The sequence below is a fragment of the Psammomys obesus genome, unplaced genomic scaffold (genome assembly GCF_907164565.1).
Source record: "Psammomys obesus unplaced genomic scaffold, mPsaObe1.curated_primary_1811, whole genome shotgun sequence".
Classification (NCBI taxonomy): domain Eukaryota; kingdom Metazoa; phylum Chordata; class Mammalia; order Rodentia; family Muridae; genus Psammomys; species Psammomys obesus.
Genome location: NW_026596079.1, coordinates 259,145 through 273,845, shown reverse-complemented (window position 1 = coordinate 273,845; position 14,701 = coordinate 259,145). Strand labels below are relative to the sequence as shown.

At 43.5% G+C, this 14,701-nt stretch overlaps 1 protein-coding gene across 12 annotated transcripts in view; it reads right to left on the bottom strand.

Annotated features, from left to right (window-relative positions):
- Nucleotides 1–17: 17 nt before the first annotated feature.
- The window catches only part of Rbfox2 (RNA binding fox-1 homolog 2), a 234,783-nt gene continuing 220,099 nt past the window's right edge, over nucleotides 18–14,701 (bottom strand). For 4 of the 12 annotated variants that reach the window (XM_055626305.1, XM_055626306.1, XM_055626313.1 and 1 more), the window contains 5 exons: nucleotides 13,995–14,139; nucleotides 10,435–10,474; nucleotides 1,809–1,897; nucleotides 1,321–1,393; nucleotides 18–351 (listed from right to left, as the gene is read on the bottom strand). In XM_055626305.1, coding sequence (XP_055482280.1) covers nucleotides 307–351; nucleotides 1,321–1,393; nucleotides 1,809–1,897; nucleotides 10,435–10,474; nucleotides 13,995–14,139 — 392 coding nt within the window. In that variant the 3' untranslated portion in view covers nucleotides 18–306. Of the gene's footprint in view, nucleotides 352–1,320; nucleotides 1,394–1,808; nucleotides 1,898–7,768; nucleotides 7,812–10,434; nucleotides 10,475–12,887; nucleotides 12,951–13,994; nucleotides 14,140–14,701 lie in introns of those variants that run through there. The other 8 variants (XM_055626309.1, XM_055626307.1, XM_055626312.1 and 5 more) reach the window with 6 other exon arrangements.

Below are 14,701 nucleotides of genomic sequence, written 5' to 3'. Positions count from 1 at the left end.
TATAGACATGGAAACAACCCAAAACCAAACCAGAACAAAAAAGCCACCCCCCAAACAAAAATAAAACAAAAATCCAAAAACAAAACAAAACAAAAAAGCACAATCTTTGGAACAAAAGAATTAAAGGCAGAAATTTAAAGGAAAATACATATTCAAAGAACATAGTGAGGTATAAAAAAGTATTCTCTCTTTTTTGTTTGTTTGTTTTCCTCTTCATCTTGCTATAGAGTCCTCTACTAGTAAATATTGCAATAGCCAGGCCTCATGAACTGGGGGCTGTCCCATTTGCAGGGGTCTCACGTCACTTCAGTAGGGGGCAAATCGGCTGTAGCCACCTCGGTACAAACTCGCCTGCAGTAAGTAAAGACATAAAAATAATTGAGAGGTGATGAGAGAAGCATTAGAAACAAACAACATGTCTTGGGAAGGGACTTGGTCAACAGGTGCTGCTGGCTGCAGTAGGACAGAAGAGCACCTCGTGGCTGGGGCATCACAACCACTAGGCACAGAAGGGGGACTTGATGTGGTTTCCAACTAGTTCTACAAGTCTGTCGAGTGATGCTACAGTCCCGGCTGAGCTTCCTTCTCACTCATAACCTGTCGGTGTTACTTCCAGCTACTTCTTGGCAGAAGTGATCACATACTGTGTGCATGTGCACGCGACCCCTGCTTGTTCCCTTACCTTTGTAGACTGACTTTCTCTGGTATCCTATTTGCTTTCACATGGGATCTTCCCCTAGGTCTTTCTTTCAGGGTAGGGGATTTATACTTGGCATGAAATACGACAGGTGTCACTATGGAGTGGCCTGACCTTGTAGCTATGAATCCCAACCTGCAGTAAAGGCATCTAGGCCAAATCCAAGAAGGCTACAGCAAGAGCATCAGTTCCATGGATGATTCTAGACATGACCTATGCACTTCTTCCATACTTTCCTGCAGCTGCTGCTACAAGCTGCCTCTGCAGTGTTCACAATGCTGGGTTCCCAATACAACACACCAGAAGGCAGGAGGACGGCAGGGACGTCGTCAGGCACCAGTAACTAAAAACTGAGTATACTGAGAGCTGTGAAAACTGGGCACCTCACCAAGCCCCAGCCTTTGCTACTACCAAGGACTTAACGCTACTGGTATGCCCCTGGCATGGGAACACATTCACCATCAATCCCACTGCCTTTCCAAACAGATAGGTCAAGAAGTAACGCAAATTCTCAGGGTCTCGTGTGGCTCCTACACTTTGGCAGTGGATGAGGTGACAATGTATCACTTTCCCAGATCTTTCAAAAATGGCAGGTGGGAGTTAGGAATAGCATATAAACTTACCACAGCGCCAACTCCATAGCTGGCGGCAGGGGCGAGGGCGTGGTAGGGGTCAGCTGTGTACACCCTGCCGTAACTGGAAAGGAGAAACACAGTCAGGTGGAGATAGACGAGATTGAAACTGACAGTCCTGTGCTGCAGATCTGGACTATTGGTAGGGAAAACGGCAGATGGAAAAGCCTTCCTATCTCTGTTCCTGAGTGCAGTAACTGAGAAATCCTGACATTCTTGAAAAAGCAGCAAAGACAGGGCCAAATGAGGAAGACTGTCTGTAATCACAGCCCAAGAGACAGAACGAGAGAGCAAGTAGAAGAGGCTGGGCCTGGGTGCTGCGTGGCAGGAGCCATGAAGAACAGGCTCTAGAGAGGGCAGGCTGGCAGAAGCCTGGGGGCTAAGGCCGTGCTGGAGATGGCGGAGGTGGAAGAGGCTGATGCTGCAGACGGCGCGGTGCCCCGGGCGTCAGAGCCTGCTTGCTCTGGCTCTGTACATACCCGTCGCTGTAAGCGGCTGCAGCGGCGGCAGCAGCTGTGGCTGCGGTTGCAGTAGCAGGCTGTGCATATCTGTAGGCTGCATATCCACCCTACAGGAGAGAAGAGAACTGACTTTACAGCTACCTCTCCCCGAGACAGATGCCCCCCGCCCCATTACAGACGCACACGTGTAGACACAAGGACAGACACAAACACAGACACACATGGGAAAGGATGTTTCAAACTGCACCAGTCTGCATGTTCCTCCTATGGCAGGAAATCAAGCTTTAGCCAAGGTAGGAATTTGCTTTCCAATTTGTGACACTAAGAAAAATCGAGTTCATAGGTACTGCCTAGTAATTTTAAGAAATACAGATAGGATTTTGGATCTTACTTCACAGTGTTTTCTGGAACTCTTGACAGAGAAAATATTCATGAAATGTCAGGAGAACCCTGAGTCAACATGCATATACCAGTTAAAAGAATTAAAGTCTATTATATTCACAGGTGTCAATTTCAGATCTCTGTACTGGGCCTGGCTGGTTTCTAAGAGGATGTTGTAGGTCATGGGAAGATCCGACCAGAGCTTGGGTCCACCTGGTGGGGCATGTCTGTCGAGAGCACCACTGAGAAGGAAGGGACCAACCAGACCAGACAGCAGAGAACTGCCGGTGAGCTACTAATAAACCCCGCCACCTGCTTTCAAGTAGTGGGGACAGAGACTATGGCTTTAAAAGCCAAATGTTTAACCCTAGTTCTCTCCAGAAAAAAAAACTCTTACTTCTAGCCCACATTCCAGACTCAGGGAAATCACATTACAAGTGGCTTCCAAGCATTTGGCTAGCTCTGACGAGGTGAGACATGCCCCAATTGTTTTTCTCCCACAGCAGTCTCTGGGAGCTTTCCCCCTGATGGCTGGTTCATACACCCTCTTGAGAAGTCAGTCCTGAGGAACTTAGAACCATGACAGCTGCTACTCCACCTGCATTCTGATGAACTACACAAAGGCAGATGTGTGGATGAACAGAGATGTACCTTCCAGAAGGACTCAAGGACAGTTGTGTAACCAGGGCTCATGAGACAGGTCGATTCAACTGGCAAGGCCTAGTTTCACTTAGCCCTCTGCTGTACACTCACCTTGTCTAAATCCAATTCAAATTAAAACAAAAACAAACAAAAACAAAACAAAAAAAAAAACCACCTGGGACAAGGTTTCTCTGTGTAGCTCTGCCTGTCACAGACTTGCTCTGTAGACCAGGCTGGCCTCGATCTAAGAGATCCGTCTGTCTCTACCTCCAGGGGCTGGGATTAAAGGTGTGTGCCACCACTGCCCAGCCAGATACACATTTTTATTGCCATTCTTTGATCAAAAACAGCTGTTCAATTGGTCCCACTAGCTCAGTTTGTTCAGTCCTGAATGATAAAGGGTTTGTTTCTGTGGACAGTCCACATATCATGGCAGCTCAAGTACTGCATTTTTCTCTTCCCTTGAATGCTCATTTTTTGCAACTTTACAAAATAGATTCCACATTTACTTTTTTTTTTTTTTGTGCCATCAGTTAGGGTTGAAAAGACACATTCGCACGTGAGTCTATCTCTAGAGATAGAGCTAGCCTAGGCTGTCTGGGAACTCACCACGTAGACCAGGCTGGCTTTGATCTTACAGAGATTTACCTGCTTCTTCCTCCCAAGTGCTGGTAAAGGCGTGTGACTTAGGAAGTATTTTCTATGGGAACTATGGTGCTCTTCTCTGGCACCTACCTAGCAGCTCTGGATGGTTTCTTTGATTCCTGATAACTCTCATTTTGGAAATACTTATACTTTTATAAACGTCTACGATTTCTCTACTACAGCACAGCAATACAGGGAGATCACCAAGTCCATTCTTTAAGAAATCAGCGTCAGCAGCTTCAAATAACCTTTTAAAGTCCAGTGGCTTCCAGCTGCCATGCAACATTCCCTTGCGGTCATTCTTTCTATAGGTGTCCATAAGGGACAATCTGAGTCACCATTACCAAACCCTGCAGTGACCTGGCAGGAAGCATCCTTGTGACGTTGAGAGCAGGCAGGACCTCTGGGCCATGCCTCACATCAAGCTCCACAGGGCTTGCTCCAGGCCTCAAGCCTCCAAAGAGGACAGGGATGGTGAGAGCATTGGTTAGAGAATAAAAAGTTCACTGTTATAATGCAATCTTTATCTGGGTCATAAAACAGCTCAGCTGTTTTATTCTCTTTAGATATGGTTCCATTTTTTAGAACAGAAGCCAAATCTTTAGTGAAACTTATGTAATTTAGCACTACATGCTTTGTCTCTTTAGCATTCCTTCAAACACCAAAATAATCTTCACAATTTTAGAAAGCTAAGATAGTGACATCAGCTGAAACCTGACCCAAGCTTAGCTATGTCCAGCATGTACAGATGGTTGTCACTGAAGTTCAGATCCAGGTCCGATCCCTAGGAGCTTGACTAGAGCACAGGGGCCACATGTGCATGCGCTCTCCAATCACAGCTCTTAGCTTCTCCTACTAACTGGAAGGAAAGGCTCCTAATTGAGGCAACTGACAGCCCTCAGTGGCGTAGGTCCTTCCCACCAAGGTCACAGGCCTTCTCCATCTGCAGCAGTTTGCTTTCATGAGGAGACCCTGACTTTGGGGTCTGGCTGATGAAGCTCTCTGCTTCAAGTGTAGGATGAGATAAAATATTTTATTGACACTGATGGGCCTAGGAGAATACTGGCAATAAGAAAAACTACTTAAAGCCAGGCACTGTGACACACACCTTTAATCCCAGCACAGGGACAGGGGGCAGAGGGAGTCGGATCTCTGTGAGCTTGAGGCCAGCCTGATCTACAAAATGAGTCCATGACAGCCAGATTACACAGAGAAACCCTGTCTCAAAAAATAAAAACAAACAAACAAACAACAACAACAACAAAGGAAAACTATTTAAAGCAGAGGTGGTCTAGCAGTTATAGAAGTCATTTAAAGGAGTGCTGCATGTCAGCTGGATGGGAAAACTTTACCCAGGCAACCTGGTAATTGACCCGTGCCTAAGGAAAAGTGCACCGTGCACCAGGAAGTGCTGCCTCCTTTTAGATACATCCTCCTCCAGAGTCTTTCTGCTGTTGCTGTAAATTGGGTACTCTACAGAACATTACACAAAACTCAAGACAAAAATCTACAAAATACAATTGACTTAACTGTATTCTAGGTTTCAGACTGTACAAAGATTCCGGGTTAAGAAATGTTTTGTTTTTTTTTTCCCCCTCAATCCCAGATTTTACTTTAACCAGCAATTTTAAAGGCTCTTATAGAACACGAGAGTAAAGTGCAGTTTGAAACACCAAGGTTTTCATTACTGTTTCTTAAAATTTTCAAAAAGAACAAGGTGGGAGGAAGGAGGGGAGGGCTCAGGCGTGGGGGGAGGGTGGCGCCACATTAATATTAATCACATTAAAACTGAGCATGCCGACATCCGGAGCTAAAACAACAGCAAAACCACCACGTCCAGACTGGCACTGGCTAACTCTATCTATCCCAGCATTCTCTTGGGACAGCGGTTTGCCCTAGGCTCTACCACAAGCTTGGTGAAGTACACAGCCTCAATTACTAGAGCGTGCAGCCACAACGACCTGGTATTACGGAAACAGTCAGTCACCACTTGAGTTAACATTCCATACCCTAACAACTGGCCCCTCCCCAGCCCAAAGGAGGAGTAAATCTTGCCCACCCGAGCCCTGGCCCATACCACAATGTTAATAATTATAACAAGCAGTAACCCATCTGTTATATCAGAGAAGGGAACAGAGACTCCACTGAGAGATTTAGAGTGAGATGTTAACAATTCTTCAGCTGACTGCACAAACAAACAAACAAAAAGAGGAGAAATAATTCATTTGGAGGTATGAAGTCATGAATAGCTGATGTGTATTGCTTTTAACCATGCACTGATGCAAAACTGAAGCAACCATTAATAAAAATTAAAAAGGACATATGTATTTACACACAATCAGACCTGTTTGATCTGAAGCAGTTTGCAGATTCTATCTGTGTGTGATTTGAAATAAAACAAAAAATGGGGATTAGCATGGCCACAGCACACCATAGTGTCGGAGGGCACACACAGACGGCTTCTGGAACTCTGAGAGCTGCCTAAGTTTGGCATGGCTAAGTAAGCCTGGTTCAAATCCACACATGCCCCTTGAAAAACAGTTAATTTTCTCTGTAACCTTTCTAGCATTCCCAATTTGGTGGCCCAATCCTACATCCCTCTGCTATTCCAACTGCCTGGCCCTGGCAACAGAGCTCAGCCCAACCCACACAGCTCGCCCAGATACTCGCTCTCTGGAGCGAATGCATACTCCTGTCTACTGTACTTCCAAAGTTTCTCTTGTATTTTAGAATTTTGTTTTTTCAATTATTCATATTTTTGCTTCTACTTCCAGCTTCTCAAAGCTAAGTGCTGCTGCTTTAAGCCTCTTTGCTAATGACTTTCCGAAAATGTTAAAGGAAAGTCCTTTGCCCACAGCCCAGTGTTACCTCCTTGAGGTTTTCTACTCTTCTTCCCTGAATAGAATTAACTTCTATACCACTGGAATTCTTCTGTACCACTTCTACAGCTATGTTTGAAACAAAACAAGTGACCCTTGTCTGCACACCTACAGACTTTCATCTCGTCTTGATTTTAACCTTGCCTTTAATTTTATTGTATTTTTGCTTTAGGTTTACATTAAAACAGGACTTTGGTGAGCATGTGATGTCAAGACACCTTCTCTCTACCTGAAAGACAATGACATGTGACACTGAGGAGGAAAGTGTGTAGCTCAAGACCAGCAGACAAATGAAAGCTTGTTATTCCCACATAGTGTGCAGATGGACAGAGCAAGGCAAGTGTGTGCGCGTGCCAGCATGTGTGTAGGGGCTGGCGGGTGTGATGATTAGCATCACCACCACGGAGTGGAGGCCCGCTCCACTTAGCAAGGGCCTAATGTTTGGCCTCTAGAACTACCGCATTTGGCCCTCGATGATCCTAATGCCCTCTTTCCCCACTCCAGCTGAGAGCCACAGCCACAGGGGACACAAAGTTCTCATGCAGACACGGCACAGACTTGAATACAAAATGTATAATTTCTGTAGTGAATGGACAGATCTGTTTACTCTGAAAAGTGTCATTTAAGTTTCATCTCATGATTATTCAAGTTTGAGGTTAAGGAGAGAGACTGTTATGATCAACTTGATTATCTTTGACTTACACAATAGATGAGAGATAATCTTTCAAATACTTTGCTTTTCCACTTTTATCTAAATTAGTTTATTTCTAAAATATCACTGAGTTACATGAGATAACTGGGTTATTAAGTAACGGACTACTTTTCTTCTCCTAGAATCAAGCCATTGACAAACTCCTTAACAGGCGTGCTAATATCCGAACACTCACTGATCTTGTCAGGTGAAAGGAAAGAGGGCACAGGAGTTAATAATGTCCTGGCATGTCCAGGCAAGTAGCCACGCCATGCTTCTGCAGCAGCAGTCCATCTCTGACTAGGATTTCACGATGCAGCTAAACATGGGACTTGAAGCCTTGCGTGGGAAGATTTCTGTCTCCTCCCTTTTGACATTTCTTTCACAGTTAGCACCCTCAGCCGCTAAGCTCTCCACTATAAAAGACTGGTTTAAACAGCACAGGCAGATGTGACTGACAGGCTGGAAGAGGCAGCAATGACGGGATAGCCCATGGGATGCGTCTGTGGCAGATGTGTTGAGGGGACCGAAGGCTCACTTTGAAGGAAGTGCCATGATGTGTGGATGTGATATGTGCACTGCTGAGGTAGCAGGGCTTAGATCACACGCTCACAAGTCTTGATTGTCCAAAAAAGCCTCTGTTCCCATCTCTAACGTGGAGCTGGAATGGTTAGTATAATTCAATTTTTTCACTGCAATCCACAATCTGATTGATTGGCAGGTCACACTGGCACTCCTACCTGAGGTATTTTAGCGCTAATGATTGGTTCCTGTAAGACTATTCTATAACAGAACACAGGAAGAGCAGTTCAAAAACACAGCTGTGGAAGGAAAACAATCATACAAAGAGCCCACTATGGGCGGCCAGCCTTTTCTTTCCTTTGGATGCAAGCATGCTTTTCACAGGATGAGAATCAGTAGCAGATTGTTATCCCACTTAAAAGACAAAATTAGGGGGAACTATGGCTTTTCTAATGGGAAAAAAGGGGGAGTGACACACACCTATCCTGAAAGAGCAAGGATCTTTACAAATGGACAAGACGGCTTCATCAGTCCATTCTGTCTCCAGACAAAAGTATGCCAGAAGGAAGCACAGGGGAGAAGGCTCTCAGAGACCACTCCAGAATAGAACAGGTAAGACTTGGGAAGCACGCCAGCACTGAGGCCTTTCCCCTTCTGCTCATGCTCTGTCTGGGCCAGAGTGCCTTTTTACGCACTAACCCTGCTCTAGTACACGTTTCTGAGGAAGCTAGATGTAAAGGTTCAGTGATGGATTTCCACAGTTAGGAAACGTATAGAGAAAAGTAGAGAACAGCAAACTCAAAGCAAAATAGCCCATTTTTATTTGTGCATTTAAGAACCCTTCGTAGCTCCCTCACACGCGGACCATCCAGTTTAACAGCCATAGCTGTTAAACAATACATTGTAGCCCTGGTTTTCACCAGAGGGCTCAGATATTATCTCAGCACTAGTGACCAACTTTCCCCCTCCCAACAACTCTGCCTCAGATGGAAGAGAAAGAGGCAGGAGGCGGGTACCAGGGCTTAGGCTAGCAGGGGCTACTGGGAAGGGTATTTTGACTAAGCCACTGGATTACTTGTTTAGCTCCTGTAGATTTTTCATTTAGATTAAACAACAACAAAACAACCCCACAAGACAATTCTCTTGTTGGGCGTAGAAATATCTTTCATTAGGATGTTATAAAGCAAAATAAGGAAACTGAAGAGCCATAAACAAATATTTAGTTGGTTGGTTTAAAGTAAAAGCAGGCAAAACCAGGATAGAAGTAGGATATAGTTTAGAAAAAAATCCCAAATAAGGAAGACATTACATAAAAAAACTTAACCCCAGTTGGGGAAATAACTTAAATAGAAAAGCCTGCTCTACTGGAGCAGATTCCAAAACCATGAATAATTTAAAAACGAGTTTCATGAGAATGCAGAAAATATATATGCTAACATCACATGTAAATATGCACATTGAGAAATGTGTAATCTGCTGTAAAGTAAGCCAGATCTGCCCAGGCCTCAAGTGTGAACATAAGGGGAAAAGTAACTTCTTGAAAATTTGCTGAGCAAGAATTAGATTTTAATTAAAGTACAAAGAAAGGTAATGAAATATGGACGGGGGGGGGCGCTTTATTCTTGGCTGTGTAAACTATTTAGGGAATTCTAGTAATCACAGTTGAAGAGACAGACCATTGACTCATGACTGAGGTTCCTTTACTAGATACACACTTTCTAAGGACCTCTGACTAGCACAGGTGTAGACTCACCTGGCCTGAGAAAGCAGCACGTTCTACTGCCGCAGGCCTCAGTGCCTTCTGAATGGCCTGACGTCACACTGCTGAGGAAGTAGGCACCAACAGCCTCTTTATGGAAGGGGAGAGGAGAGGGCAGAGAGAGTGCCTCCTGGACATGTTGACCTGCCCCCCAGAATTAGTCCCTATGCTAAGTCTTCTTTACAAAACTGCCTTAATGACTTGGGCCAGTGGACTACGCTGGCATTCAGAAAAAGACCATCTGGAAGGCTCCTAATAACAGTCCTCAAAACTCAAAAGCTTTTCCTGTGTCAGCTAGATCACTGTTTATCTTTTAAGTAGTATGTGACCAACAAACCATAGAACTTCATCTCCAGCTAGATGGAGTAAATGCCACTGTGGTTGGTGGAAATGACTCCAAGAGTCCAGGCTGCTAATCACACCCCTCGGTTTCCCTGGCTGACTCCTAAGACAGAGCCTCACTGGCTCTGGACTCCAGGTAGATGGCTTTTAAACTGCCTATCTGTGAGCCTCTAGTTACTACACATTCCTCTCTGTGTACCTACAATACTATGATATCAGTTGCTTCATGTCACTTCCACAAGTATATGTTCTTCAAATCATGTAAAATTAGAAAGCACACAGTTCAGAAAATTTGTTGCCATTTATATAAAACAAAGCTGCAGTGCTCTAAAGAGGGTGTGGGATGACAAGAAAAGCACAAAGGGGAAAGAGCTGGTGTCAGACTAAGCTGGGCCTGTTACTTATGTATGGAGATGATGCGACAACAATACGACTTTAAACCTGCTGATCATCTCGCAAGGTAAGAGATGCCCAGAACATTCGTGGGCATAGGGAGGGGAAGAATATGTCCAGCAGACCGACCCCAGCAACCACCACGAAATCCAAAAGGCTTAGTTTTTGCACCCAGGGGCAAGCGCAGTGGCAGAGAAGCATGCTTGCATTCTTAAAATATATAAATATATAAATATATATCCACAAGGAAAAAGGAAAATAAGAATTAAATTATATTTTTTAAAAAAGGAAAACAAAACAAAATAAAAACAAAACAAACTAAAGAAACAGAAAAAAAAAGGCTGGCTTGTCAGGGGATGGGGTCAAAAAGGCCCCACTGTGTGTACTTACATAGAGGTCAGCACCGTAAAATCCGTCCTGGTAAACCACACTGCAGAAATCCACACAAAAACAAAAACAAAGAAACAAAAGAACAGAAACACATTCCGGTTATTGATGACGGCAGCATGCACATGCGCTACACAGGCAGGTGATGTATGAATGTGACTCGGCGCCTCGGCAAGCTGGTGGCAGGGTGCGCCAAAAGTGCATGTGTGTGTTCCATGGCTCCAGGGCAGGAGAGCTAAGGGTCTGCAAAACTAGACCGAGCACCTGGACAATGGGAAACTCAGACTAATTACATAAGCAGTGCTTCTGGCAGGGCCTCACGGAGCTGTCTGAGATCTGCTGGGCTGGAGAGACCAACTTCAGTATCTGGAGTACTTTTAACTGTAGGTTTGTTCTAGGAGAATGCTGTTCTTTAAGAGCTCACAGGAAAGGATAGTGAGGGGCTTAACTTCATGAAGAGAGGGAATAGAATGAATTCCGTTAGGTCAGGACCTACATGCGAAGTGTGTTTCAAATGATGTTTAGTAGTTATGTTCGTTTTCAAAGTGTAGATTTTCCTGCTATCCATACATCACCTGCTTTTTACCCTGCACATTAGACATGCGATAAGATTTGGCTGATCACACAAGCATGCAAAGTATTATTATTCAGCATTTTTAAGAACCAATGCAACACCTTGGAAAAACAAGTCAATCAATTCTGACCAAAGTAAACAGAGAAATGTAATTAAAAAAAAAAACCAAAAGAACAAAACAACCAAAAATACCCACAATGCATTGCTTTCACAAGCAGAGGTAATGAGCTCAAGGTTAAGGTGATTGGTCCAAGAATTGAAAGGTGCAGTGGGATCCCAGATAGTAACAATATAATCCAGAGTGGGAAGGAGCAACTGGAAGATTTTAAGGGTTCTTCCTTAACTAATAGAGTATTCGAAGAATTCTGAAAAATACAATTGGTGACCGAAACTCGGATCATGACTAGGCCTGTCCTACTTGACAGTGAAACTCTGGAAGCTGCTGGCAGGGCTCACTCTCCTGCTTGGTAATGGGCTTTGCCAAACAGGCAACATTAGTTTTTACACATAAATCTGGAGTGGCATTATACTATTATTCTTAAAATTTAGACTTTTCTCCAGCCTTATGAAGTGCTAGTGTCTAAATAGATTTCCCCCAAAACATTATTTTGGGAGCAAAAGACATAAATAATTGTAGAGAGAAAAGACAAACCTTTTTTTCACATTTGTCAGGTCAAGACTTGGATGCTTCATATATTTTAAAAGTCTGTTTTGGTTTATTAGCTACGTAAAACGAGTAATTTCTTTTTTCAGTTATGATGAATGAGCTAACAAGTAGGGCCACTAAGTCATATCAACAAGTGGCCAGGTCACACCTTGCCATGCAGCTAACTAACACTTGACCTGTTTGTGCAGCAGGAAAAGCAGACGGACTTTTCAATGTCCGCAGGCACGTTTTACCTGCGATAACCACGCACTTAAAGTCTGACATTGGGATGGATCTGCCTCTCCACTGCATTTTCATAAAAGACTTTTGTAGAAGGCTGATGAGTGGAGAGCATGGAGGCCAAGTGGGGACTGATCTTCATCAATGTCAGTGCGGGGACATAGACAAAGACAACAACACATTCCTTCTATAAAGAGTGTTGCCATTAAAAATACGAATATATTTTGTTCTAAGGCAATCATTTACTGTGAATATTCACTTGAATTCTACAAGAATTCTGACAGTCCCTGCACCCAGTGATGGAAGAGGCGGGAGCACGGTGGCCCACAAGACCGAAAGCAGTTCTAGGCCATTCCCCAGGAAATACTGGACTGATTCCTTGCCATCTTCCATGTTTAGAGGTTGTTTAGTTAATAAAAAAAGAAAAAAAAGAATACATGGAAAATTAGTATTCAGTGTAATGCACAGAAACTTGATATGATCAGATATAAAAGATAAGATCCATTTAAGCAAATATATCTGACAGACACTGAGTAGAGAATGTTTCTTAAAAGGACCTATACTGAATAGGAATGAACTCAGATACTTTATGAAGTAGCTCAGGAAGTTACACAATAGGAAGTTCCATGTTTCTCTGTGCATTCTCTCCCTAAAAATGTGACGGCAAATGCTTTTGGGTTGAAATGGGAGACACGTCATGAGCAGTTTTCCTAGTGTGCTGAGCTTGTAAAAGATTTATTTTCATGTTTCACTCAATTATTTTTTAATGAAACAAAGCTGTATCTCTAATTTTTTAAAAAAAGAGATGTCAGAGGTTGAAGGTCAAAGGTCAAGTTGAGACAAAAAAAGGATAAAATTAAAAGCAAGTCATGGCAGAAGATGGAGATGATGGAATGCATGGGATTTAATTATCTATAAATTGCAAATGAAAGTTATTTTCTGAAGCAGTTCCCTTGCAGTGTCTTGGAGCCTGCCCACTTCAGCATGCATACTTGCCTTGTCTAATAAAAATGCTTTAATTCTGTGGCATGGAGGACTCCTAATGGTATGTCCATTGGTCTATGAATGAATGAATGTTAAATTAGTATACCTTCTGGTGAAGCCAATTTTGCTATCAGAAAGGGATATCCTCTCTTCCTTCATGTTTTAACTAAAGAGCAGCTAATTGGCTTTTCTACAGCTATTTATACTTCTCTAGAACATAGAAAAAAAACAAAAACAAAAAACAACAATAAAAAACCACCTGTCATAGGCAGAGAAAAGATGAAGAGAAATGCCAACTCTTTTAAGAGTCCTTAGTACAACTGAATTCGAGAAGTTCACCTTATTTAAAAATATCCACTAAGCTGACACAGATAAACAACTGAAAGCCAGTCTGCCATCTTCCCTCCTTCTCCCCATTCAAAAACAAAGGATTTATTTGTTGCTATGGAATCTTTCCACTGCATGAGACACCCTCCACTCCAAGCTGAAGTCAAGGGACGCTCAGCTACATCAGCTGCTGCCATCTCAGAAGCCAGCTGCAGCTGGAGCCCTCCTACTTCTCCCTCTCTCCCTCGAGTCAATTGGACTTGGTCCGTCTTTGAATTCACCTTTTTAAGTCTGTCTCCTACAAAGAAAGCAAATCCATTGTGGGTAACTAGCTTTACGGCTCACTCCCCAGGCAGTGAGACCGTGGGGTGGGCGCATGTGCCGGCCTCTGGCCCAGCACGGGCAGTGAGACCGGGGCACAGCAGTCTGGCACTACCGTCTCCAGCTCCCTTCTCGGGTCTCTGCAGTAGTGTTAATCCACACTCGTGCGCTGCTGAGTGAACTCCATGCCAACACACTAGCAAACACAAGATGGCTCTGGCCACTGTCTTAAGCCGTCCCCACGAAGGCTTAAGGTGGCCAAAATGAGGGTGTATACAATGAATTGACCCTGGGTCACATTTCTGTATTTTGGTTCTTGCCCTTAATCCAATAATTGGCAAATATTCACACAGCATCTAAATGCTGCCCAGCAATATCCTAGAAATCAGAGAGGGCCAGAGCACTCTTTCTTCCCTTCTTTTTGTGTCCAATTGCTTTTGAGAACCGATGATTCTGGACGCTACTGCTTACCCTGGATAGGCCGGGATGGCTGTTGGAGGCACCGCTCGGACTGCACCATACACTGTCCGCCCTCGGCCCCTCAGATGGGCTCCTCTGAAAGCGGCTGCCGTGGTGGCTGCAGTTGGGTAAGGGAAGCCAGGAACTAAAGGGAGACCCAAAAGATGACAGAAATTTCAGCCTGCAGTCAGGAGCTGGCTCAAAGCTAGCCTGAGAACCGGTTACGGAAAAGGTAGAGAGACAGGCACCGAATCTTTCCTAGAAAGAGAGCAAGCACACTAAGGAACACACTCTTGACGCTGGGGCTTCATGGGGAAGACATGGAAAGATACAAGATGACCAAGCAATGATTCTATGCCTCATTCTTCGCAAATCTTGAGTTAACTCTGGTTCTTCCAGGGTTTTCTGGTCATAATGCAAGCTGATAAGAAACGTTATCAGAAGCAGCTCTGAAAATCACCTTAATAAGATGTACAACTTTTAATTTCTGTTGATAGTTTAAGTCAGATTAATATACATTTTTTAACTGGCCAACTACTAATTTCATTTCTAAATATTATTATGTAGTAATTATTCCTCAAAAGGAATATTCTTTATTCTTTCACATGGAACTAACCTCCAAGGCATATATAGTAGTTCTTAGAGAATTCATTTGTCAATTTAACTTCTCTAATATATATATATATATATATATATATATATATATATATATATATATA